This window comes from Coturnix japonica, chromosome 8 (genome assembly GCF_054131305.1).
Source record: "Coturnix japonica strain WE chromosome 8, WE-NBRP24, whole genome shotgun sequence".
Taxonomy (NCBI): domain Eukaryota; kingdom Metazoa; phylum Chordata; class Aves; order Galliformes; family Phasianidae; genus Coturnix; species Coturnix japonica.
Genome location: NC_140670.1, coordinates 3,268,830 through 3,296,184, shown reverse-complemented (window position 1 = coordinate 3,296,184; position 27,355 = coordinate 3,268,830). Strand labels below are relative to the sequence as shown.

Below are 27,355 nucleotides of genomic sequence, written 5' to 3'. Positions count from 1 at the left end.
AAGGATTTGTAAGGGTAAAGAAAACATATGAACTGAGAAGGTGAAACTGATCGCACTGATCAATAAGCTGTAAATAATTTACAACCATTACAGCAGGCCTCACGTGGGGTCACAGCTGGGACTGTGCCACGGGCAGCGCTGTCTGACACAGAGCTCTGTGTTATCGCACCACGTCCTCAGCTCGGCTCATAGAACCGTATTATCACAGCGTGGCTTGGGTTGAAAAGGACCCGGCGGCGGCCGGTCCCGCCCCGTAGGCGGGCATTAGGGCCGGGCCTGTTTAAGTGCGGCCGTGCCGCGCTCCGCCCGCTCATTTCCTAGCGCACAGGAAGTGCGGCGGTTGCACGGCGGGGCCCGCGGGTGAGTACGGCCAACGAGCGCCCCGTCCCTTCCCTGTCCGCGGCGTCCCGGGCTGCTCTGCCCCGTCTCCTTTCCTTCCTGCGGCCTGGCCGCTCGCTGCGGGGCTCCGGCCGTGCCCGTGGGGTGAGAGGGGGCCGGGCCGGGGCTGTGTGAGCCGTCCCCGGGCGATAGCGGATCGCATCTTTGTTATCGGGGCTCCTCCTAATCTTTTCCGCCTTGGAGGCCCTATAGACCTCGCTGGGCTTTATCTGGGCAATAAAATCCATCTCTCTTCCTCCTCGTGGTCGTGTCGCTGCCTTACCCTTACCCTTACCCACGCGGTGCGGGGATTCGGTCGGCACGTCGTGCTGCCCGGCGGCCTCCTGCCCTGCGGCTCCTCGGGGCTCCTCGTTCGTCCTGGTGTTGCTGCAGGACAGAAGTGAACGTTGTACCGCCGTTATTGCCGCACTAATCCCGAAACCTGCTGGCAGGAGCACAGAGCGGAAGGGGCTGCGCTTTAAGGCGGCTCTCCGAGCTCAAGGCAGGTTCTGCTCCACGCCGCGGCTGCTGTGAGGGGCGATGTGGGGCTGCTCGCCTCCCTTCACCTTGTGGTGGATGTCGGTTGTTCGCTTGGCTCCGTTCCTTGCTGACGAGTCCCTGTGCCCGGATCTCTCACACAGCTGGGCCGGCCGGTGGAGCAGAGCTGCTGTGGTGAAGCACAGGAGCTATGAGAGCACAGGTATCTTAATGGTACACTTTAGTGTGTGTCTCTAGCGAGGGTCATGCAGAAAGGATCGTTCTTCTTCTGGTTCCCCTTAGGTTGGTAAGTGCCAGGGCCCACCAGCTTCCTCCTTCACAGCCTGCAGCGGCTACAAGCTGCTATTCAGTGCAATGAAAGGAAACTTCAGGCCTCCCTTTATGTATTAGCTGGACAGTGGGTCCCCAAGTGCTGTCAGAGCAGCAGCTTGCCGCCCTGTGGTGGGTGCTGGTGGCTGTGGGTCCTTCACAGCTTCGAGTGGGTCTGGAGCCCCTCCTGTGTGGGTCTGTGTGTTGCTCTGTCCTCACCCCCAGCTCACTGGTGGTTGGAACTGGGAGCAAACTCCTTTCTCACTGTGGGACCGTATGGCACAAACAGGAGTTGCTTGGCTTGCATGTTGCTGCAGGCTACACAGAAGCTTCTGTGTGTGATCAAGATCCGTGCAGCTTGAGTAGTTCTTTCCCTTCTTCACCCCGTGACTGTTTCAGTGTCCTTCTTGGGCATTAATAATACTTTTAAACATAAAAAGTGAGTAAACAGGAAGCCCAAACCCATCATTAAGACTGCTGCATCATGGTAGAAGCTGTATTGAGTTGTTATTCCTGAACTTAATTTCTTTGCTTTTGAATTGCAGCTCTGGGCTGTGTTTCCTCCCTGTTGAGTGGGGGATGCCTGAAGGCACAGTCAGCCCATGAGCTGCTCTGCTGCCAGGAAACCCCTGGTTGTTGGTGTGGCAGTTCTGTCCCTGCACCAACCTGCTGCTTACCAGGCTGTTACAGCATCCGGGAGTCCTTTGTAAGCTGCAATGACAGAATGGCATGAGGTTATTTATTAGGATAACCAAGATTGGGTGAGGAAGGAGATGGAAAACAAATGCTTTTTGCTTCTTTTTCATCACCCAATTGTGCAACATTTTTCTTAACTCTGTCATTATGAAGCAATCTTTGGTGCCTGCAGCGTTTGCTTACTAAATGCTGCTGAAGGAGGGCTGGTGCTCAGGCAACTTGTGGCTCTCCTTGTTATGAGTGTCCTTAGGTGCCAAGAGATTAGCACAGAGTGCTGTGTGAGGCCTTTTTAGGTGCATCTCTGCTGCTGTTGAAGCTTGTTTTAGCTGCCTTGCAAGTAGGGCTGTTGGTTTCTTATGTTCATTAAGTGATGCAGACAGATCAGGTAGCTTAACAGTTCTTGGGTGTTCATCTGTTGTGTCCTGAATTGGTTGTGCCAAGAATGAGGTAGGAATGACTGGATAGCCAGTGGAAGCTGGAGATACCTTTTCCCTTAAGCGCTTGATTTTTGAGCTAAGGGTGCTTGTTATGGTCCTGCCTCCCTGCCGCCTGCTCAGCATCTCAAGGCTGTGCTGTGGCTTTATGTTGTGGCGTTGTGCTGGTGGTGGCTAAGGGCAGCTCTACCTCTGTTCTCATTGCAGCTGGTGATGTGGGTGGGTGCTGAAGGGCACGTCTATTCCTCAGTCATTCTTTCCTGTCCTTTCTTATTTGTGTATTTAGTATTAATTTACTGTTGAAGCAGCTTCTGCAAGAGGATCCCGTTTCCTTTGTGCTTCTGGGCTTTCTGGTGGAGTTTCTGCTTGGGCAGCTGTCCAGGAAGCTCTTGGGTTCAGTGCACATATAGGTGCCTGCAGTTAAGGTGCCCACTAACTTCTCTGTTACAGCAAGGAACAGCACACATCACCGATAGATGGAGTGGGAAGGATTGCTGCGTTCCTAAGTTTGCAGTAGGTGACTGAAGAGAAGGTAGCATGCAGAGCTGGCGCAGCGTTGGCTGCAGAGGTGTTTGGGCTGAAGCTGGAGGGGGCTGGGCAGGCAGGAGTTTGGAACTTCTCCCAAAAATCGGTCGTAATCTTGTTCTTTCTCTGACTTTCACTGCAGGGAGCTGCTTTGAAATGGAATGGATGCTCCAGTTGTAGGACAGAGGTAAAATGCTTTCAGGGTTCATGAGTTATCTGGAGACGGATCCTACTGTGTGTGTTGTGGCTGTCACTGATGGAGGCCTTTCAGTGAGCCGGGCAGCAGTTGGTGTTGTAGAAAGTCGAAACAGTGCAGTGCAGACCTGTCAGGAGCTTCAGGTAACCCTAGAAATGCTTTGCTTGCATATATGAGATGTTTCCGAGTAGAGCTGCTAAGCAGGTTTATTATGTTTTACCCCATGTGGATACTGGCTTGTTGTGTTTAGCGTTGGTGGCAGATGAACATCAGCCCCGAACTGATGTTCATGTGGCTGCATTATTAATCATGCTTTGTTTTTAGCAAGACAATAGATCAGCACTTGTATAAACTACTAGGACTGCAGGGCTTCTTCAAAGGGTTGTGTAGGGAGCCATGTTAGGTGTTTCTCAATTAGTGTTTTGGAATCAGGCTGATTGCCCCAGGTGATTCTACAAGGAAAAGGGACCCCGATAATTATACAGATACCAGGTGTAGGATCAGGGCTGTTTCCAGCTTACTGCAGCCAGATGCCAACAGTCTGTTTGAGCCCAAGTGGGGGTTGAGGTGCTGCTTTGCAGAGATGCTGCAAGCAGTCGGGTAGGTGTTCAGAGCATAGTTTGGGGGTGTGCTGTGTTGGTTAATATCGGAGAGCTAGCTGTAGCAAGGTGGTTAGCCAGGCAGGCTTTCTGCTCCTCCTTGTTCAAGGCTCTGGAGTTAGCATGTGTATGTGCAGAGAAACAGGAGGAATAGGTGAGGGCAGTTCTGCTGGGCTGGGGTTTCCCTGCTGCAGCAGTGAGGCAGTATGGCATTGGGCTTCTGAAGGTGCATCAATGCAGGGGGAGTGAGGTAAGGGAACTTCTGCTTTGGGGTGTGCTCTGAGAACTCAGAATGCTCTTTGTGAGCATGGTTACGGTGTCCGGGGTTATGTAGGTGGATGATTCCATCACTTCTGTGAGGTGGTGGCTGTCCCAGAGGAGTGGCTGGGCAGCAGCTCCTGGATGAGTTGTGGAGCTTCTGTCTCAGAGAGGTTTCCCCAGCTGGGCTAGGATGTGTCACAGCCTGTCATACCACATCCTGGCTGTGGATGCTGAGCCTGCAGAGTGGTAGCAGCACAGCGCTCCTGCCCTGTGATCCTGTGCTGTGCCAGGCCTGCTGCCTGCTTACAGCGGGGCTGAGGCTGAGCGTCTGAAACCCTGTTCTTCTGGTAGCTGCTGCTGAGCCCTGTTTCCTGAGGTAATTTTGTAACTTAGGTGTAATCCCTTTTAACCTTTCAGATGCAGCTCCTGAGATGTGCAAGTAGTTTACATTCAATTCTACCTTGCTAGGTGGAAAAGAGAAAAAGGGTCAGGGATTAAGGCGCTGTCTGAGAGGACCTGAGGAGGAATTAAGTGTTATAACAGCATCACGGTTATTGCCAGTAGTACCATGTGTCAGATTTCACTTTGAATAAACACTTTGTGCTAAGTGCCTGTAGTAACAAGTTAGGTTTCCCTGCTGAGAAGCAGAAACAATTGCGGAGTCTCTGCTGGGGGAAGGAAGGACAGGAGCTGGGGATGCTGACCAGCTCTGGTCCCTGTGCCCCACACAGTGCTCAGCTCTGCCTAAAGAGAAGGTTCAGTGGCCCCTGTGTTACAAAGGCTGACTTCAGGGATGGGAAAAACAATGAAGTGATGGAGCCAGGTTAATGTCAAGTATGAGAGATGCTTCTGGGGTGTGTGTTTTTTTTTTTTTTGCATTGATGTCTTTTTCCAGTGTGAGGCATTTTAGAGAGAGAATCTCAAGATAAACAGCTCTGACAGGCTGCTAGTTTCTCTCCTTCAGCTCTTCTAAGAGTGACTTTATCCTCAGTTACCGTGTCAAAATGAGAAATGATGGATGATAAAGTGCATCTGGCTGTGCTGCTGGAATGCACCAGATGTTTCTCAATCATTTGGCTTCCAGCTTTCATTTCTGGTGACATATTCATGCCTGACTTAGGCTGGGAATGGATCCTTAGCTGCCACTGTAACTGTTAGCTCTTCTCTAAGTACTTGTGGGTCGTGTTCCTCCTCCTGTCCTATTTCTGTGGGCTGAAGAGTAGCTGAGAGATCCCAGCTGTGATACTGTGCATGAACTCAGGTTAGCTGATGGCACTTAAAAAAGAAGAAATCAACAGAAATGAAACTAAAACAAGTGTAGAATGATCTCTCTCTTTCCTCCACACCCCACCCTTGCGATTCCTGTATCAAATAGTTTTGTAAGCAGGCTTCAGTTTGGAAGGTCCTGTGCCCTGAGTCTCAGTTCTCCAATGAAACTGTTAGGATGAAATTTCAATCAGTGCCTTTATGTTTCTGCTTCTAAGGCTGGTAATGATTACAGGTGCTTGTAGTGACGTGTAGGTGCACGTGAGGGTTTAACTTCTCATTGTCTTCACTTGCACTTCTGCAGTTGCACTGTAGTAGGGTTTGTACCTCTGTGTGAACACCAAGGGTGTCTACAGTGCAAGAATAATAGGAGAGGAAGAAAATGCATCTTGTCCCCAGGACTGAGTCTGCATCAGTGCAAGTGTAGTTACGCTGTGCAAATTCTGTGTAATCAAGTGTAGTTACCTTCTGTTGCATTTGCTGCAGCTTACTTGTCTTGTATGGGTCAATATTTAACTGGGGCTTTTTTAGATGTTCAGATGTTTAAGGGTGTTTTTCTGTTCTTTTTAAGGTTATTCATTTCATTGCCTTTTTATTGATGTGTAATTGCTTTCCCTCCCCCCCAAAAATTAGACTATTTTCCTGTGTAAAATACCTTCTACAGTGTTACCTTGTTTTGAATGTTCTGTCTGTGCTTCTTGTAGCAGCCGTTGCTTTGCCGTCCTGAAAGGAGCAGGAAGGTTTCACTGCAACTGTAACAGAGACAACTGTGCCTTCCTGTAGGCAAGCTGATGTTACTGTAAAAGAGGTGAGCAGTCCTCCCTGGTAATGTATCTGACCCTTCATTCTTGATTGGTTGTGCAGTGTTGCATTCAATCCTATGAGATACTGGCTTTGAAGAGTGGCACGCTTCAGCTGACAGAGTAATGGCTCTGTGTTTAGTCTCCTCATGGCTAGAGAGGGCAGGAGTGCTTTGCTGATGCTTGTGTCAAGGTAGCAACTTGTACTTCTGTTCCCATTCCTAGGCTAAACCCAAACACTGTATAAGGTAGGTGTAGTTGCATAGCACTGTGGTTCCTTATATTCCTTTGCAATAGGAGGAAGTCTACTTGCTTCTCTGTTTTTGAGGACTTTTTTTAATGCCTTTCTATTTAAAAAAGGAAATAGTGCCCATGGTAACACAAAAGCCTGCAAGTTAAGTAATAGAAACTTAAGGAGAAGCTGTCTAAAATAGGGAGCTTATTTGTTATCGAAGCTGAAGCTGGTGGTTGCTTCAGGATACCTGCTGGGTAATTTAAAGCCTAAACAAACCACTTCATGTAGTCTTATGTAGGGCAGTTTAGGTCAGTGGTTTCTTGTGGAGGAGATGCTTGTCTATTAAAAGTAGTTAAACAGCTGAGGTGATTTTATTTCTGGGCGTTTTCTACATTGAGGATGATGACCAGCTCAGTTAACATATAGCTGTTGGGGTTCCTAGATTTCATTTCCATTCCAAGTCCATTGCTTACTTTGAGTTAAGTGTAAAAGTAAATAACATGAATGACAGTGTTCTTCCTTTTTAATTCTATAGTGTACTCAAGTTCATGCAGGGACAGTAGATACCAGTGCAAACAATCATCTGCTTCCTTCTATAAACGAAGCTATTGTGGATGTACTTGAGCACTTAGTAATTCATCACAGGCTTTTCATAATGTATGCTGTAGCTTCTGAGTGGGTGTTGGGTTTTTTCCACCTCTTGAATTAAAAATGAAGCAAAATCCTCTTTGGTGATCAGCGTGTGCTTCTCATCCTTCCCCTGCCCAGGTGGCTGGCTGTGCCTGTGGCTGCCTGTGGGTGCTGTTAACAAAGAAATTCAGGGGAGACCAAAAACACACATGAGTGAATGGGAGCAATGCAAAGCTGACAACTCAGCCTTATCTCAGGTTGTTAGCTGAGCTGCCCAGTGAGGCTTGCTATAGCAACGCAAAGGTGATGGATGTTGCTGCTAGGAGTCTGTGGTGTGGCTGGTGGGCTGCATGCAGCCACTTTACGTGTTTATCAGCCAAGTGGAGCTGAGAAGTTTTTAACAGTTAGGGATCATAGAACGCCCTGGGTTGAAAAGGCCCACAGTGCTCATCCAGTTCCGACCCCCTGCTATCTGCAGGGTCACCAACCAGCAGCCCAGGCTGCCCAGAGCCACATCCAGCTTGGACCAGAATGCCTGCAGGGATGGGGCATCCACAGCTGCCTTGGGTAGTTCCAGTGCATCACCACCCTCTGGGTGAAAAACTTTCTCCTAAGATCCAACCTCTCCTGTCTCAGTTTAAAACCATTCCCCCTTGTCCTATCAGTGTCCACCCTTGTAAACAGCTGTTCCCCCTCCTGTTTATAGGTTCCTGTCAAGTACTGCAAGGCCCCAGTGAGGTCTCCTTGGAGCCTTCTCTTCTCCAAGCTGAACAAGCCCATTTCCCTCAGCCTTTACTCATAGGAGAGGTGCTTGAGTTAAATTGTGGATCCAAATCAGTCCAGAGTCTAAAGAACGCCTTTCTGTAGTACCTGTCTTGTTTCACTGCAAGAGTACTGCAGTGTGCTCTAAAAAGAGGTGGTCTCCTATATGATTTGATCCATGTGAGCCCACCAAGGTGATTTGACTTCCAGTGGGAATGCTGGGAAGGTTAGTGAAGAGTCAAATAACCAATTTGGATAATTTTAAGAGCCTAGAGGAAGAAAAAAGCTCTTGAATACCTATCAGAGAATATGAGCAGCCAAGCTTGAGGCCTGATATAGTGGGTTGTAATACTGTATTGGGCACTGAACTTCAAGATTTACAGTAAATAAAGATTACAGTAAGCTTCTGCCCAGTGGAAGTGGCTGTGATGTCAATGGGCACAGTTGTGATGCACCCAACTTTCAGTTTTTTCAGTATTTGGTCTAAAGATGTGGAGTACTTTGTGATTCTTCACTTTCCTGCTGGCTTGCTGGATGGTACATCTTGCTGTAAGTGGATCGTCATGTGCAGCTTTTCCTGTCCAGCAGAGTGAACGAGTGTGTGTTGCAGGCAGCTGAAAGCAGATCTGTCCCAGCTGGGATAATAACACGTTGGTTACGGTTAGCCCAGTGTGAGGGTGAGAATCAGATTAAAGATGTGTTCTCACTTTCCTCAGTATGCTGTACTCCATAACTCCTTTTGGATTGTTTCTTTGCTTCTCCCTTTCTTCTAACATTCCCAACAGCAGGAAAAAACCTCTTTGGGTACTTGTTTGCTTAGAACTGTGTAACACAGCATTGGAACAGCTTCCCTTGTCTGTCCCATGGCTGTAGCTCCGCGGGCTGCTGAAGCACACAGCATTAATTTCTGCATACAGAAGGTTGGGTTTGAGGTTTTTCATTCTAGGGTTTTATTCAAAGGTTCTCTTGACAACAGGGGTGTTGAAACCAATGCAAAGAGTTCGAGTGAGACGATACCTGCTGGTGCTGTGTTCCCAAGCAATACTGGGAGGCTTTCACTGAGAACAGAAGAAAAGGGAATATTCAAGGGATGATGTTGGATCTCAAGCTTTCATTATACCTCTTGCCAAGAGGTGTGTGTGTATGGGGGGATTTAAGATGGCTGTTGTGGGTGAAATTAGAAATAAAAAGCAAACCAGATGGAGTTTCATAGTCAGTCAGGCTATGACCATCTGTGGCATGCTGAATGGAAGGGGCATGTCTGAAGTACAGCGTGTTAAAATGAAGCATGTCCGTGTCGACTGGCATCAAGTTAAAGCAGTGAGCTGTTTCATTACACTCTGAGCATGAACGTTTCCCCTCTTTAGAAAGAAGTATTCATCCTCTGCAGTGTGGAACACAAACTGAGCTCTAATATAATAAAAACAAATTTAAAAGCATTTTCTTTTACCGTGCTCCCTTGTGCATAGAGAATCAGCAAACTCTTTGGTAGGGAACAACCATTTCCATCATTGAATAAACATAAGGCTTGAGAAATGCAGGAAGGAATAACAACCAGTTGATTCTGGAAAAGGAGCAAATCTTTGTCAGCATTGTATAAGCCTCAGAGGTCTCACAGCAAATATTTTTGTTTTGAAGAATTGAATTGAAGCAAAATATCAGCATCTGCAATTAAAATTTGGTCTTCAAACAACAGAATGCTGATCATGGGAACCATTCCATGAGGTCTTTTTCACACAGTCACAGGATGGCCTGGGTTGGAAGGGATCTCAATGATCATCAATCTCCAACCCCCCTGCCAGGGAACCTTATTCATTTTGTGTGCTTTAGGGTAAGCCATTATTACACTGAATTAACTTTTCTGGTGTGATACTGAGGATGTTGCTTTCACTTGCTGATTGATAGGCTTGTTTCACAGCCTGCTTTCCCTTGTTATAATCTTCTGCAGTCTGGGAGAAATTTCTGTATTTCTTATAATCGTGTTGTGCCAGGCCTAACACATTAGCAAATTTAGGTTGTTATTACGTTGGGCTAATTTTGCTCTGTTAGACTTACTCTATTCTCTTTATGCCCAAAAGAGAGAGGAGAGGCTTCTGGCTTAGTTTATTTGAATAAAGGGGGAGTGCACTGGAACGTCCCCCTGTGGGATCTTATCAGACTGTGCAGACTAGTAACTCGTTTTGGGAGCCTTTTCAACAGGCAGTGCACTTAAAGGTAACAAATGAGGAAAATTCAAGCCTTTTCAGGTACGAATCGGACTGGTTTGATTCTCTCATTGCAGAAGTGACACTGAAAAAAATACCAAGATGTTCAGATGGGTTCACTCCCCACTGTAACAAACTAACTTACACCTCCCAGTGTCATTGAAAAGCTCGATATCGAACTTAACCAGTTGCATAATCATTCCTTGCATTCACAGGACTGAGGGAAGTGGTAGTGGGGAAAGTGCCTGTTCTTTAAAGCATAGCTCTAAAATTGTCAGAGATAGATAGTCAGGGTCTATCTCTGTGTGAAAGGCTGTCTTATTAAGACGGTCACTAGCTTGCTAGAAAAGGATTTCAATTAATGAGGTATAGTTAGAGTCTAGGAGGAAAAGCATCATTGAGTTCTCTGCAGCCCAGCCTGTGTACTTTCTGTCCTGGCAGAAAGGGATTTGTACTTTGCTTGAAGTACCCCTGAAGGCAGTACTCCCTGGATCACATCTCTAGTCCCAACAGACAAGGCTCCAAAATTGGCAATTCCTTGCAATCTTATGCTCTGATGATGCAATGGAAATGGCTACTGTCTGTAGGCATTCTGGCTGCTCTTAGTCCACCGTAGTGATGTGTGTTTGGCCACAGTGAAGAAACTAATTAAGAACGGAGTTGTTCTTTCATGACAGCTTGCTGTTGTCTGATTGAGTCTTAATCTCCCAGTGCATTTTGTTCTCCTGACACCACATCATGCCATGTTTTCATTTCTTTCCAAGAATAAGACCTAAAGAAACCTTGTGACTCACCAGGGTTGAACACAAGGCAATTTATTGATAAGTCAGAGAACTGATTAAAGGCCTTATATGCTAATGCCCTGGCTCCAGGACTTTTTATGTGTCACTTAATAACAGCCTGCAGAATAGGAGGCTTCATGACTGAAGTGATTCTAAACTAGAGGTTGTGAAGAGCCACATCGGGCAGTGGTTTGCAGCTCCCTGTGCTGCCCATCACTAAGCTGTACAGTGGCAACCTGAATCAATTAATGGCATCCCTTCACTAAGAATATTAATCCCTGGTTTCTGCTGTCTGCTTTCATTTTTCCTAAGTTATGCTGTAAAAATGTGCACAGGTGCAGAATGCTCTTTGCGTTCTGCTGAGGTGTAACACGTAGCCTTGTCTCCGATCATGTACCCAGTGCTAAAGGCATCTCTTAATAATACGAAAAGCTGATTGCTGCGGTGATTAAATAACCATGTTTGTGTATGCAGTGGTGCTAAAAGTGCTATTCTTGACAGCAGCTATAAGGCTACGCAGTCAAAAGAGCTGAAATTGCATTTGTCCTTGTTTTACTCAAGTTGTGGTTTGACCAGTTCTTCGGTATGCCTTGACTAAGATGCCTCAGCCATGTGTGGTACGGCTGTGCTGCAGTCTAGCAAGAAATACGCGGTTCTTCCTATTAGTAATTGTGGCTTCACCTCTTGCTTTCTAACAGAACCAGAAAGCAGCAGGAAGTGTGCAAACGCATCATACAGGCAGTTTTGCATTAAGGAACACTTGGGATGTTATTGCATTGCTTCTAGTAACTAGTTTGAGCCTGTAGGCTTCTCTCTTGTCTGCTTTGACTCACCACATCTGCACTGTGGTTTTCAGTCTGAAGACACATCTGGAGCCCTAACATGGATTCATTGAGGTGTGACTAACTTCTGACTTATTTGGATTTTAGGTGTCTTCTAGAGTTCACTTGGCATGCCTGTGATTTATTTGGCATCCAGTAGCTTCACAGGAGTACAAAAAGCTTCGATTTCATGCAACTATTGCTTTTAAGCTGCTGTATGCCAAAGCTCTATGTAAACAATTTAATTTAGTCTTAAGCTGGGTCGGAGGCAGGGATTCTCACACTTTTAATGGTTTCAAGCATCTGTAGGCTTCATCTGAATGGCTGCAAGCATGAAGCTTCTGCAGGGTGTTGTGTATGATAGGCTTGGAAATGCAAGAAAGGCAACCAGCCATGTTGGTGATATAGTCATAGAATCACTCAGGTGAACTCAGGTTGAAGAAGACCTTAAATGTCATTGAGTCCAAAACATACTGAATCTGTCAGGCTTTGTTATTGGAGCTTGCTTGCAAATGATGTTGCTTCATATCACGATGCACAGTACCTGGTTCTCACTGAAGAGCTCTCCTGGTGCTGGAAGCTCGCTGGGAAGGGGGAAGTGCTGCAAGGATGCATCAAAAGAATTGTAGGGATGTGGTCCGTAGCATAATAAACACATGAAGCACGTTGTGCAACAGCTTTATTTTTTATGTTGAAGAACGGTAGAAAGACAGACTTAGTGATTGGTGACAGTGATGGATAACAATCTGCTCAGCCTGTGTCTAAAGAATACCCGAGTGTGCAATTTTTATTTCGTCAGCATACTGAAATTACACTGAAGTTACTCAAGCTCCAGTTATACAACACAGTCAAAATGCAAGCAGGGCAAATAGATTGCTTGGGTAAGTTATCAGCTTCGCCTACTTTTTACCACTGAGTTTTAAACCAAGTATTTTATTTGCTTTAGGAAGCAGAATCGCATAGATGGACCTTTATTTCTGCTTTATCCTTCTCTCTTCTTGTCTCTTTATACTTCCACTGAATTGTTTTGTTCCCCGTCATTTTTGGTATCCTCCTTTTGTGTTACTCACCTTTTTGTGGGTCTTTCCTTGCTCTGCTGTAAGGGGATTGCCAATTCCAAGTGGCAATGCCTCTTTGCTCTGTGTATCTAAACTGAATGGTAGAAATGGCAGCGAGTGAAGCATCTGAAGCTCCCTTTCTTCCCTTAGGAATCTGCATTTGAAACCCAAATTCTGTTCAGTTTGTCTTGATCCGGAATGATGATTTTGTTACCTTAGATATTGAAGTCCTCAGTGCTTTATTCATGAGCGAATAATTACTCCCTAAAAGATATTTACTTAAGTAAAAGTGAATGGAAATACAAATTGCTGCTCCTTGTTCAAAATAGCTCTTGGGTTTTTTTAGATGAGTGGGAAGGGCATGTTTTTTCTTGTTTTTTTCCTTCCCACAGGAAGAAAAAAAGGAATGGAGGAGTGAAAACTTGATGAGAGCACTGTTTTAGCTAGCACATAGCTGGCTGCGTGAGCAATGTACGTAGCTATTTGTGCTGGAAAATAGCGGTATGAACACTGTGCCAAAGGGAATAACTGGATGTTGCAATGGAAAGAAGTTATCCTGCCCCTTCCTGTTGCATCTGTGTGTTATAACTTCGTTGGTGTTTTTTTGTACTGGCTCTCTGCTTTATAGGTCTAATATGCGTCTTTCTTTCAATTTTAGGTTCTGTCTTCATTTTGCTGACTCAGACTGCGGATTCCAAAGAGAGGAGAGAGAAGTGGAATAAAATACTCAAGTGCCAGAGGAAAAAGTCAGACTAGCCAATGGCAATTACTGCCGCTGACCTGTAGACTTGTTTCACAGTGGGAAAGAATCTAAAGAAATGCTTTAGATTCTAAGCTTATAAAATGGCTTAGGCAGACTTTCCTCACTGAATTTCAAGTGGGCTAGAAACTAACTGCTTCTGCTAGGAAATGGAAATATGATTCCTAGCTGGTGTCTTCCTTCTCATTCCCTGTTTGCAGTTTTTTTTTGTCTGGGATAAGAATTTCTAACCTAGTTGCATGGATTCAGCCCAATGTACCGTTGATGGTCATGGATGACGTAGGAACTTCTGATTTCTGGCTCTGCAATGACACCTGATTAGGGAAAAGATTGGAAATCACTTGTGTGCTACATTATCAGAGCTTGTAGTTATGCTTAAGGTCACGCTTTCTTCCAGTTCTTAAGAATTGAACTCTGGGGTGATGTTCCCCAGAAGGCATGTGCAGTTAAGCTATCTTTTTTGTTTGGAGACAGAAATAAGATGAGGATGCCCAGAAGAGGCTTAGTAATTCAAGCCAGGACCCGTTGGCTGTTAGTGGGCATTGCTTTTCTATTCAGTTTAGTCTTGCTTATGTATTTGCTTGAGTGTGCGCCACAAACAGATAGTAATGGGTCTTTACCTGGTGTTATAGGTGAGAACATGGGTAAAGAGTACTATCAGGCTCTCTTGCAGGAACAAGAAGAGCATTATCAAAGCCGAGCTACTAGTCTGAAACGTCAGATTGCCCAGTTAAAGCAAGAGCTGCAGGAGATGAGTGATAAATTGAAAACTCTGCAGGATAAAAAGAGCCCCAAGGTCAACGGCGTGAACTACCAGGGAACCAAAGAGCAAGCATCAAATGATCTCCTAGAGTTCCTTCATTCTCAGATCGACAAAGCTGAAGTGAGTGTGGGGGCAAAGCTGCCCAGTGAATACGGCGTCGTTCCTTTTGAAAGCTTTACGTCCATGAAGGTGTTCCAGCTGGAGATGGGGCTCACTCGGCATCCGGAAGAGAAACCTGTTAGAAAGGATAAACGAGATGAACTGGTGGAAGTTATAGAAGCTGGCCTGGAAGTTATTAATAATCCAGATGAGGATGACGATGATGACGGAGTAGGAGAGAGGCAGCTGTATAATGAAAATGACTTTGTAGAAGGTATGTCTATTGGTTGCTTTCCAGCCAGTTAATGAAATGTCACAACAGGCATTTAATGTTTAGGTTCTTTTAGGTTTTTTTTCCTACTCAAATATAGTCTTGAACTGTAATTAAGCAGTAAGAGCTTGTATTTCCAGCAGGGTATACTACTGCTTCATTATGTTGTGTTGCAAATAGGAAGCAAGTTATCCCTTTCCAAGGGGGTTCCATGGGAAGCGTGCAGGGGAAGCCGTTTCTGTTTAAAATATTGAGGCATTTGTAACTGATTTTATCATCTTTGTTGCAACTGCTGATTGTTCAGAAGTAACTGAAAGATTTCTAGAGAAACTGGTTGCAGTGGGAGGGAGGAACCGATTCCTTTTCCAGCATAGTTAAGCTGCTTGGCTGTGAAGGTGCAAGATGTTTTCGTCTCTCATCACTATACCACCTTCAGTTAATAGTCAGGCTTCTGACTCATGGAGCTGGCATGCTCACATTGAAGGGAGCTGCTGGTAGACTGATACGTTTCAATCATGTCATCTGAAGAGACCCTTCCCTGTGTACTGGTCTGGAGTTCTCCTAAGATGTGCAGCCTTGAACTGGGCTTACTGGGGAAAAGCGTGCAAGTAGGTTAAATGGAAACATGGAACTGTTAATGTGAGTACTTGAGTTTGCTTGTTTTCTCATCTGTTCTTTCAGCATTTAGAATTAGAAAGCATGTTATAGTAACAAATACAGCCATTATACTTTCAACGCTTACTGGCATGCTAAAAAATGCATTACCTAAAATTCCTGTGAAGCTTGGTTTTCAAGGTACAGTGGTGAAGGTGATTATCAAAAATAGCCCCAGTCCTTGCATTTTTGTGTTTACAGTACTAAATACACCTCATGCTTCCATCCAAGAAAAAAATTCGGACTGTGCTATAAATGAGAGCATTACTATTGAAGGGTTTTTGGTTCTCAGCGGTACCGATGTTGGTACTGTTAAGTAAGTGTGGCCTTGAAATAATCAGTTGTTTCAATCGAAGATGATGCAATTGCTTTGTAGCTCAAAAAGAGTCTGCTTCTAACAGCTACTGTGTTTAAAGTTTAATGCAAGACTCTTCCTTCAGGAAGGTGAGCTGGATATGGGATCCAGTTCGTTGTGTCGGTGTAATACAGACAATGCAGCATTAGGCCCTCATTAGGGTTTTCACTTACAACTGTATTTTATCTGGAGATCATCATTCTTGCAGTGCCTTACTGTTTTATTTCTAAGGGTGCAACTGCTTTTTTCTTTGTTTCACATACTGCTTATGTTCTAGAGGACTTTTGTTGTCTATACTGAAGTAGATATTCACTCTTGTTAGTGTATTAACTTCAGTGCCTGCGGATGCCCATGGAAGAAGATTTAGAACTTCAGGATCGTACTTCATACCTCTACTTCTGTTTGCACCAGTGTACATATAGTTGTTGTTGGAAATTAAACTGATTTCTTGTTGTTCTAGAGACGGTTTTTGACAGTTTCTGTACTCAAATTACATATTTTTGTGCTGCAGCTCACATGGCTGTGTTAGCAGCTCTGTAGTGATGTATACTGCTGTCCTGTCCTTTAGATAGAAGCTGTGGGACGTGTGGGTGTTGTGTTTGTGTATGTGAAAAAAACAACTGGCTAATTTAGATACTGGGCAAGCCAAAAAAACTCCAACTTATTAGCAGTTTTCTGTTGTTGTTTCAAAACATGAAGTTAAGAAATAGACACTGCTGTTAGTGGGTCCCCCAGATGTCTCACACTGTAGCTCTGTGACTGGGGCTCTTGTGTGTTAGCTCACTTGTCGGCATCTTGATAGAAGTCCAGGTAGGAAGCTGATGACTTTTCTGTTAAAAAACTACTCCTTGAAGCTATAGCAAAATGTTTGGTTCGAGTTTTATTGCAGATTCTGTGTCTACTGGAATAAACATCTTTGTTCCTGTAGATATCCAGAGAGCATCACTTAATGAATTGGGATTGTTCGTTTAGAGAAGCAATTAGCTTGTGCTGGCTTGGATTTGAGCACATAGTTCATCATTTCTGTTCTGTGTTTTCTCACTGTTTTTAAATAAGGGATTCAGGGCTAAGATTAGTTTTGGGCAGTTGGAAACAGGAGGCTGAACCTGCAGACTTTACTTATTGCTCTGGGGCAGAAGAGAAAACATGATAGTGTAGTAGTTAATTCCTGGTCATTGCATTTTAATATAGATACTGGGATACTGTACCTTCCTCTCAATGCTTAGGCCAAGGTGTTGGAAGCGCACTTGGCAGACTCAGAGCTAGAATGTGAAGTTTAAAATAAATAATGGAAAAACAAATATTAAATGCATGCATTGCAACTTTAAAGGTACTTTCTGAAAGCTACAAAATTACCTCCGCATGAAGCTCAGCTATTTCTTTTGAAAAGTAAAATAGCAAATTTCGTACATCTGTAGAGCTCTATCTGTTGTTTTAACCCTTTTTGCTGTGGTAGAGTTAATGTATTAGCAGAGAATAATCTGGCCTGAAAGTACATGATTCCCTTTGCATGATAACACTCCTAGAGAGGCTTATGTTTACATTTCATATGTTTTCACAAATGAAAGTATGTGCAACTATGGACAGTGAGCGTAACTGCTGATGTGGGACTTCTGTGGTAGTAGTTGAATAAAGGTAGGAAACTTGATCTGTGTTTCAGTAATACTGAAAAGAGGAGAAGAGTAATAGAGGAAGAACATAATATTACTTATCCATCCAGTTTCTTCAGAAGCCTGTGGTATTCCAATCTTGAATAGTGATGTGAAACTCCATGAGCCTTCATGAACATCTGACCAGAAATATTGCTTGGACGAGGAGTAACAACTGTTAAATTATTTCTGCTGCTTTTTACTAGTTTTCCCTATAGACCTCTGTCTTGGATGGCAGCCGGAACATCCTAGTTAGAAAGTGGGATGGTTCTGTTACATAATGAGTCGGTCCTGGTTGTTAAACTGAACATAGTGAGCGGTAGAACTGATGTTGGTTCTTTTTGTCTGTTCTCAGTTGCGCTTTCTGTGCATGGAAGCTTTATTGAAATTAGTAGCTCACCTAAGGAGATTCGCTCTTAGCAAGGGGATTAACTCTGGAAGGATATACTTGCTATTAAAAACAGTTGTGGAATGGATAATTTGTTGAGATCCAAAGGTTTGGAATTCTCTGTTCCAACAGTTGAGTGCTGACAAGGCAATATGCAAACCTGGGTTTGTAAAACACTGGGGTAACTCCTTAAAATTATTCCAATATTGATCTTTTTATTCTACCCTGTACCAGACCTCTGTTACACTCTGTTAGACTGTGATGTAGGTTGATCCTTTGATTAAAGATAAGGTATTGACAGCTGTGCAGTTTTAACCATTTTAGCATAATTTTCATCTTTATGTAGCTATTGGATGCCAGAGAAAAAGAATATAATACTCAGTGCTGAATTCTGGTATATACAGGAGTGCTGGTATAACATATTGCTGTATGTCATGAGAGAACACACTGCAAAAACACTGGTGCATCAGCTGCTCCTGTAGTCAAGCAGGGTCCAGTGCTTCATTAGGCAGCAGAGGGATGGAGGGAAGACAGGCAGTGAACTGAAATACTTATAAGTTCTCTAATGTAATAATCTCTAATGTAATAATCTCTAATAATTGCTGGGATCTTTGATGTCATGAATTACTTGTGTGACTTATTCTTCAGGTTACTATCGTACAGAAAGAGATAAGGGGACACAGTATGAGCTGTTCTATAAGAAGATGGATGGCTTGGAATACAGACATGTCACGTTGTTCCGACCGTTCGGACCCCTCATGAAAGTGAAGAGTGAGACTGTCGATATTTCTAGATCAATCATTAACATAATTGTCCCCCTTGCTGGAAGAACTGAGGCATTTGCACAGTTCATGCAAAACTTCAGGTAGGTGCATGAGATGATAGAGTGAGCATGTTGCCGACTTCCAAGTATTTTACCTTCAGAATGAGTTTCTATTCTGAGAGGTTTGTGGCAAAACTTAATGATTCCAGCATTGCGTGCAGCCGCCTGGGGATGTTTGTTATTTCATCCTGTTGTATGGAGAAAATGTTCTTTCCAAAAGGAACTGAGAAATTCACAAGCAGCACTGAACCCCTCTTAGAGCGAATGACAGGGCTGTTGTGAGCCTGGGCACGTGTTGTTGAACATCTTTGTGTTTACATCAACTTTTGAGCTCCTGTGTATCGCATCTTCATGGTTCAAACATAAAAATGGGGGAAGATGTGGGAAAACTTTGCTTTCTTCAGCCTGACCAGGATACTTGCATCCAGTAATATATCTAAGCACAGTAGTTTTGAAGTATCACCTGTACCATTGCAATCAGTAATATCAGCTTATTTTCCTGCTTCCAGGGATGTGTGCATTCATCAGGATAAACGTATCCACCTCACAGTGGTCTATTTTGGACAGGATGGTCTATCAGAAGTAAAAACCATTTTAGAGTCCGTATCCAGGTAAGTGAGCTCGTACAAACATTTGAAATGCTTTTGTTGAAGATAGGAACAATACAAAGAAGAATCTTGCTGTCAGTTACAGGTTAGCAGGAAAACAGCTTCATTTTAGTTGACGTTTTACAGCTTAAGTTGCATAGTTCTTCATGGAAGACTACTAAAAATCAAGCTTAACAAATTGAGATGAACAGCAGTGCCTTTGAGGTTTCAGTCTGTCAGTCTGAAAAACTGCAGGGCTGAATCTTGCCCTGAGTATTCAGTCATACTAGCAGACTCATAAGAATTGAAACTGTTTTCTAGTGGATTGTGTGTCAGGGTAGTTGTTTCATTGGAAAATGGGATTTTATTTAATGATAAGTAAGAAAAATGATTGGCATCTGTAGTCCAAGAGAGGCTGGTCAGCTGCGGAGTCTGTCTGAGGAGCTGAGCTTTGCTCTCTGTCTTCCAGGTAATACGTAGTGAGTCCATTTCCTTCTGCTGTAAAGCAGCTCTAAATGAAGCATTTCATCGTGACTGTCAGAGCAAATAGCATTACACTAGCTTTATTGTAAAATTGCTTTATGTTGCTTTTTTTGGTTGTAAGAACAAGAATGCTCAGTGAAAAACAGACCCGCCTCACCTTTGGGTTGGTTAGTAGTAATGTCTAACTGAGAAACTCCTGCTCTAGCCTGAGCTCTTGTTCTCTGTGCTGAGCCCATGACAAATGTTATGAGCCCATAATGTTTGTGAACTTAGAATGGGCATAGACAGCATTGTTACTGGCTTAAAATGTCACGGTCAGTTGATTTGGCATGCATGAAAATCTTCTAGGAAGCATGGAATGCTTCTGTCTTACTCCCATGAAGCCTGCGTGGCACACAGTGCTGGCTGCTTCTGTTTCTGGGGTGCTTTCTGCCACTTGCTGTGTTCCCTGTGAGACCTGCCATTCCTCTGACAGCAACCAGTCGGGCTCAGAGTGGCAAACTCACAAAGCCGTTATATGGTGTCATTTCAGTGGTATTACTGCTGAGTTTCTTTGCTCTGCTTTCATCAGGAATTTTCCTCTGAGTCGCACACCTTGCCTGAAAGTGTTTGTTCCTGAGATGTATTTTCAACCCCTCATTGCTATTCCTTCACTCTCACATGGAGAGTGAAATGCATGTACGCTATTGGTCTGTAACAGCAATGAAAGGCAAATGGGCTGGGTTGTGGTGGCATCAGTATACAGATGACCTTTTGTCACATGAGTTTGGTGCCTCTCAGACGTGGTGTGGATGTTAGAGGAACAGACAGAGCTGTGGTCTTATGAGTTTAAAATCAGTTGCCAGAAGGCCTTTTAAATCTGTTTGTATGATTGTTTGTGAACTTACATAATAAGACATGTTGCACTGTGTACAGTCTGCTACTTGAAACACACAGCGAAGTGGAACTGATGTTTTCTCCTCATCCTGGTGATGTAATTGGAATTTTACAACAGCTTCCGGAGCGACGTTACTGTGAAATGCTGAACAAGTATAAATAGGCCCTTCCGCCCCGCATAAGGATTTATTTTGGGTTCGGCTTTATTTTCCTTCTAGAGAAACTAACTTCCACAATTACACGCTCGTCTCTTTGAATGAGGAATTTAACCGTGGCCGGGGACTTGACATGGGTGCCAGAGCCTGGGAAAAGGGCGAGGTCCTGATGTTCTTCTGTGATGTTGATGTTTACTTCACAGCCGAGTTCCTCAACAGCTGTCGCTTAAATGCTGAGCCTGGTACGTTCCTTTAAGTTGTCTTGGTTAGCTTCAATTGATCTGAATTGCATGTATGGTAGACAAGCTTGAGTGATGGACCTTAATAATACCATGCACCTAGGAAAATGAAGCATGCACATAGGAAAACAGCATAATATAATGCAATATTTGAGGGAGAACTTCTTGACATTGAGGGTGACAGAGCACTGGAACTGGCTGCCCAGAGAGGAGGTTATAAAGTCTCTTTCTCTGGAGATACTCAAGAGCCATCCGGACACCTTCCTTCCTGCGTGACCTCATGCAGGGAGCCTGCTTTAGCAGGGCGGTTGCTCTCAACGGTCTTGAGAGGTTCCTTCCAACCCTGAGGATTCTATGCGTATTTAGACTGAGAAATAACTTTTGCCTTAGGGTAGCTTGTCTTAAGAACACATTGCATTCATTGTACAAAGAAGTACAGTTTTCACATTCTTTTTAAGATTTGGCAATCTGAAAGAAAGCTGGACAATTGTTTTAGCAATCAGACTGCATGTAAACTTGTGTAACAGATTGTGGTGCAGGGCTTATTGTGAAAAGTCTTTTTTTTGTTGTTGCTGTTGAACCAGAGTTTCTAATAAGCATTTCTTCTCACGCTTGCAGTTGCATTGCTGTGACACATCACAGTAGAGCTAAATAACGTGCTCCTTGCAGGAGCTGAGCTAGGGTTTTGCATTTACCTCAGTTCTGAGTTCTTCTGATCACCTTACCTGACTTTGAGGCTTACTCTACAAGCTTTGGCAAAGACGGATTGGGCTTTATTGAGTTAACAAGCATGCTAGTTAAGACCTTCTCATGTCATATATGGGTTTTGTTTCTTAATGCTATTCCAGATTTCTTGAGGCCAGAGAACTTTCTCCAGATATCAGTCTGGAATGAACCAATATCTTCACATCGTACACAGACAAGAGACGGCTATAAGGCAGATCTTAGGGTTCTAATTGCTATTCTTTCACTCCTGTCTCTGTACTTCATTAACTGAGTTGTATATGTAATAGGAAAACCTTGGGGATGCCTCATGAACTTCCTCATGGGAGAGATTTTGAGAGTCTGTTTACCATTTTATGCTGTCACCTCTGCTTCAAGTGAGATCTGACAACATTTTGTCCACATTCAGAGCTAATACTCAAATCAGGGTTCTGAGCAATCCTGTGGGCTGTCACTGTTACCTTTACTGGCTTAGCAAGAGATTTTTGAAGACCTTTATCAGGGCTCTGGAATAGGCATGGAACTGCTGTCACAGCGTAAGCAGGATATTCACAATGGTAGATGTTCTTACTGAGAGCATCCTGGAAATAAATGCCTTCCTTTGCATACCCTGCGTTTTATCACCTTGCGTCTTCGCAAGTGTTATGTGCTGTTTGGGCTTCAGTGCTTTTGTAGATCCACTGCTTACCGCTGTTGCAGGGAGGTTTTTTTCCCTGTCTTCTAGTGTGCTGTTGATGTATACATACACAGTCATTATGTGGGGATTATATATTGCTGTACATAAAGATGTACATCTGAGTATAGATGTGTACATATTTTCCTTAGCCAACCCCTCTGCCTCTTGCCTACGTGATGCTATAGACTTCCTGAATGGAAAATTCTAGCAGTTAGACCTTATTTGTTTTCCCATGATGGATAATAACTTATTTTCCCATTTCTTCTTGCCTTCAGAAAAGGTGCTCACAGTGAGTAACAGTTACCTTTTGACTTTTAGGAAAAAAGGTTTTTTATCCTGTGGTATTCAGCCTCTATAATCCTGCTATTGTCTATGCTAACCAAGATATACCACCCCCTGTGGAACAACAGTTGGTAAGTAGCGTGATTTATTCTGAATGGGGTCAATTGTGCTTTGTATTAAAAGAGAATTAAGTGTAATTTAATGGTCTGCTTGGGATATCTTGTAACTTCCAGCAGAGTTTATATAAACACCTTTCTCCATTATGGGCAAAGCATTTTGGAAGATAAGCTGATCAAACATAACAAAACTCATTCTTAAATGAGCTTGGAGTTCTATTTTAATCTTGAATGTGTAACTAAGCAAATGAAGTTGGTAGCGCTTGACCTGCTTCTTTATACTGGGTTTGAAAGTCAATACATCAAGGGATGGGAGCATGATGTGGCAGCAACTTTCATCCTGCACTCCAGCAAGTAGAGCAATTGTAAGGAGGAAACTGTAAATACTGCTCTATAAGCTTCTCTCGCTTCTTAACTAACTACAGTATCAGGAAGTGTGCCATGTAACTCAAGGAAGGAAAGGTGTCAGTGGCCTCTACTCATGCCATGTGAAGCTATATTCTCTGCAGATTGTTTCTTTTATGTTGTTGTCCAATTCTGCCTGTATTATTGGATGTTATACCACTAATTTCATCTTGGTTTTGGTATGAGAAACCCTATTTCTAGGGAACTTGAAATCAAAATGATACACAAATAAAGCTCACAAATACTCAGTAGAACAGGTTTAAGAATAATGTATGAGAGTGTTGTATGTCTGAACCTTAGTTGCCTAACATTGGAATGGCCGCTGTAGAGAACGTCCATGCTTACTCTACATAAATAGGATACACAAGAAGAAATCGGGGTTTAGCAGCTGGGCTTTTGAGATAAAAGAAAAAAAACATGATTCAAAGAGGGAAGGCGTATTGTAACACAGCTTTACTGGACATAATTAGTCCTACGTAGTGTCCTGGGAAAGTAAGAGTGTTCTGGAAGCCTTCAGAAAGAGCAAGGGAAGACTTTGGCCTCAGGTAGTCACAGCTGAAAGGGAATTTCTTGCCTGAAAGCGGTTTTATGTGCTTATGTGAATCCAAAACTTGATGGTAACTGAAATCAGGAATCTTACTTGTTGAATTGTGTCTGGTGGTGTAAATGCAGTGTTAGAAACTGAATTGGGGTCCCAGGAACAGATGGTTTGGCTATAGACTCTTACAAATTTACTGCTTGGTCTGACTAGATGCATAGATAACAAGTGTGGTGTCACTGAAAAGTGCAAGTGACAACTGCAAGGGAGTAAGTGCTTGGAACTGGATGGAAGAGGTTAAGCGATGAGAATAACCGTGTGCTTCAAAATGTGATAAGACGGAAGTACTAGAAGCATTATATGCTGTGTCCTGCACTGAGCAAACAATCGTAAGAATTTAGGGTTCTACTAAACCAGGTGTAGTGTACGTCCTTGGCTGTGTGTTGCATTTCAGAAAGCTATTGTGTTCAAATTGTAGGTGCACAAGAAGGATTCTGGTTTCTGGCGAGACTTCGGCTTTGGGATGACTTGTCAATACCGGACAGACTTCCTAACTGTTGGTAAGAGAAACTGGGGGGAGGTGTTCAGAAGCTGATTCTCTGTTCTTACCTGACTATAGGAAGTAAACACGCTTCATCTTGCCCAAATCCAACATTCCAGTCTGCTGACTATCAAGTCAGACAGAGATCAGATGCTTCTGGATCTCCTGTTCCATCTGATGTGTGTATGAGAAGCTACAGTATTCATTAATATCAACAGTGTTTGACTCAGTCTCACACTTCTTTGTACTGCGTGTCTGCCTGAATGGAAATCACAGTTTAAGAAACACATCTCGAATTAACCTCTAAGAGAAAAAATACTAAAATCCTTGCTTTTAAATAAGCTTGATTCATTGATTATTGTTGAAGGCTTAACAAATGTACTTTGGCACCCTCTTGTGGCATGCTGTTAAAACTGAGAATGGCTTGGCGTAATTAATTTGCAAGGCTCTTGATAATGTTAGGAAGTACAATGATGTAGATCTGTGTGCTGTATGATGAGTTGCACGCAGGCTGATTTCTAGTAACCGGCATGCTGTGTGTATGTTATTACTACGCTATTTATGCTAAATTAAGACTTGATACTATTAGAGCTTAGGTTTTGTACGTAAGTCTGAGCTGGTTTCACTGTCGTCCTGGGAAGGCAAGAGAAATGTTGAAGCTGTGTAATAGATTCCTTTTCTTAATCCATCATTCTGAGTTGTGACCTACGGAGTCATTGCTGGCTTTTTTAGAGAGGGCCTTCGATATGGTGCACAACTGCCTCAATTTCCAGCTGCTGAAATCCATTATGATTGCTAAAAATAACAACAACAAAGCATGCCCAGTGTGGTTTGCCTGCAGTTTTCTGCAGCTGTCTCATGGAGTGTCATGGTTAATGTGATTTGGGTGCTCTCTTGTATGGAACTCTCTGAAGCCAGCAGTTGCATGATCTATGTCCTGGGAAGTACCACCACAAAGATGTGCTATGTTTGAAGCTTTTTGCCCTCAATTTTTCAAGCTTTGGCACGGAGTGGTTCTAGTTAATTGCTTCAGAATTTCTGGCACTTCGTGTAAGATAGTATAATACGCTATGTGAGGTGTGTTGCTCTTTTTGCCTTGGGAATAGTTTGTGTGTGAAAATAACATTTCCTGATGCTGTTTTTATAGGGGGTTTTGACTTGGAAGTGAAAGGCTGGGGTGGTGAGGATGTTCACCTTTACAGAAAGTACTTGCACGGTGACCTTATTGTGATCAGGACACCGGTACCTGGTCTCTTTCACCTCTGGCACGAGAAACACTGTGCAGATGAACTCACTCCAGAGCAGTATCGCATGTGTATCCAGTCCAAAGCCATGAACGAAGCCTCTCACTCGCACCTTGGGATGCTGGTCTTCAGGGAGGAAATTGAGACTCACCTCCGTAAGCAGGCTTACAGGACTAACAGCGAAGCTGTGGGTTAAACGGAGCCACACCACAGGGTGAAACTGATGACTTCCAGTTTGCAATGAACCAGCATCATTTTACAGCCTTAATTCAGCTTAAAAATGCAGTGCCTCTCTTTTTCAGTGAAGAAGAGTCTAGGGGTGTTTTTGGTTCTTGTTTGTTTTCTGAGCAGTTGTTTGACTGGTACTATTTCCTGCATATCTTGCAAGTTCAAGCACCTCAAGTAAGCAATTGGAGAGCACATGTAGTTCACAGAAAGCATCTTCGGTATCAACTGGAGACGTCAGTGGAACGTACAGCTCAGCACTTCTCCACATGGTACATTTTGATTCTTATGTTTGTGTCATTTCTAAGAATTAAATTAAATCCTTTGTGTTATCTGAGTGTTTTTAGTCTGTCTGGCTCACTGCACTGTGACCTGAGAGGGATGTTAGACTCCGCTGTAGAAACTAGAGGTGTGGCAAGGAGTCTTGCTGAAAAAGGATATGCAGTTTGCTGATAGGTTCACTGACTGTTCCAGTTGTTGGTTTTACAGCAATAGCAGCATACTGTGTTTGCTGTATTAACAGATGTTCACTTTGTTGAACACAAAATACTCCACGTGAAAGGGCGTGGAAATGCAAGCCTTTTAAAGTGGAATTCTGGTGTTTAATGGAATTTCACACTGCTGAAGACACCACCACCTTATCTTGGTGTTGGATCAAAGAAGTTGGGAATGCTCCAGTCATGCATTTCTGGCTCTAGTCCTTTCCCATAGCAGTTACTGCATCATAAAATCCCTTCTGTTAACCAAGCTATGCTATGAAATGTGTATTTTAAAGATTTTTTTTGCCCCATTCCTTATTCAACAGCCTTGCTTCCTCATCTCAGCCTTTAAGCTGAGAAGCCGTCATTTCATTGTCACGTATATTTATTAGAGACCCATTTGCTGTTATACCAGTTTTGTCCCTTTCTCTTCACTCTGGCATTTTCCTGACACCTTTTCAGAAGGCAGTCATGTACTCCAAAGCTATTTCTTGGACTGGAAAAGCAAGTGCTTGTTTCACAGGATACTTCCCGTTCTGCAGATTATCCCACATAGCCTTATTCTTTCTCAATTGAAGGTGAGGGAGGGGGTTGTTTTCCCTTCAGTTTTGGTTTTTGGAGGGAATGGAAAGGGGTCAAGCCTGTGCGAACAGAATAACGCTGTGGTCTCATGAGCGTCCTGTACAATGGCGCAGCTACTTCACGACTTCCCCTTCAGGTGTTCTGGGATGTATAATCAGTTTAAACGCAGGGAGGTCACTTTTCTCTGTACTGTCTTATATGCTACCATACGGCATGCCTCATTTTTTAATGTATTTGTTTGCTAAAATTAGTGCTGAGAATGCCAATTCAGTGGTTAAACCATTTGCTTGGTCTCCACTGAGTTGAGAAGTGAGGTGAAAACCCTTCTCAAACCAGGTACTTAAGTTCTGTTAATGGTTTTGATTGATTTCAGTCGGCATTAAGAATTCTGAAAGCAATTAAAGCTCTAAATGGATGACTTTTCTGAGTAACAGATGCTGTGCAAATAGTTTCGGGCACCAATTCTTTTATATGTACATAACATTTGCCTTTATGTAACTTATTGTGGAGAACAGTGTACTGTATTGTACTTAGAGTGAAGAGAACGCATCGCAAGGCTTCTTGCAGTTGATATTCTCTGTATAATAAATGGAATATCTGCATTTTAGAAACTGTTTTAAGCTGTTTATTTGAAATAAGGTGTTTTGCAATAATATCTTACCAGGTAGATGATGCACCAAGTTCAAGTAGCAGTGTGTTCATTGAGAAGTTCAGCGAGCTCATTTTTTTGCATCTCAAGCAATATCTTTCCAGACAAGATATGGAACTTACACTTTTGCTCTTTTCCTCTGAGTGATTGTATTTATTCTACGTGGCTGAAATGGGTAAGGAAGAACTACCACAAATAGCTTATGGTAGAGCTGGATGTAGGCTTAAATAGTTTGAATAACTGAGGGTTTGTGAACTTCCTTGAGCACATTTTCTTGTCTCTTCTGCATCGTTAGTTCTGCTCCGTGCAGTAACTGTTGGCGTGACAATGTGCTATGGT

At 43.5% G+C, this 27,355-nt stretch overlaps 1 protein-coding gene and 1 long non-coding RNA gene across 8 annotated transcripts in view; one reads left to right on the top strand and one right to left on the bottom strand.

The window, feature by feature from the left end:
- LOC116653627 (uncharacterized) overlaps nt 1–834 on the bottom strand; it is a 36,459-nt gene extending 35,625 nt beyond the window's left edge. Inside the window, exon 1 of the long non-coding RNA XR_014948471.1 lies at nt 674–834. This is a non-coding gene — a long non-coding RNA (uncharacterized LOC116653627). The remainder of the gene's footprint in view (nt 1–673) is intronic.
- On the top strand, nt 309–26,978 carry CSGALNACT2 (chondroitin sulfate N-acetylgalactosaminyltransferase 2). Of its 7 annotated transcripts, none has more exons than XM_015866098.3 (10): nt 309–360; nt 5,867–5,970; nt 12,847–12,925; nt 13,113–14,350; nt 18,042–18,258; nt 18,726–18,827; nt 20,381–20,559; nt 22,274–22,368; nt 23,775–23,856; nt 24,985–26,978. In XM_015866098.3, the coding sequence occupies exons 4-10, from the start codon at nt 13,696–13,698 to the stop codon at nt 25,275–25,277; spliced, it is 1,623 nt and encodes a 540-aa protein (XP_015721584.2). In that variant the 5' UTR covers nt 309–360; nt 5,867–5,970; nt 12,847–12,925; nt 13,113–13,695; the 3' UTR covers nt 25,278–26,978. The 7 variants fall into 7 exon arrangements, 6 of the variants coding, with proteins under 6 accessions (XP_015721584.2, XP_015721582.2, XP_015721581.2 ...); XM_015866096.3 differs by lacking the exon at nt 12,847–12,925 and adding an exon at nt 2,983–3,027; XM_015866095.3 differs by lacking the exon at nt 12,847–12,925 and adding an exon at nt 2,983–3,179.
- The last annotated feature ends 377 nt before the right edge of the window (nt 26,979–27,355 follow it).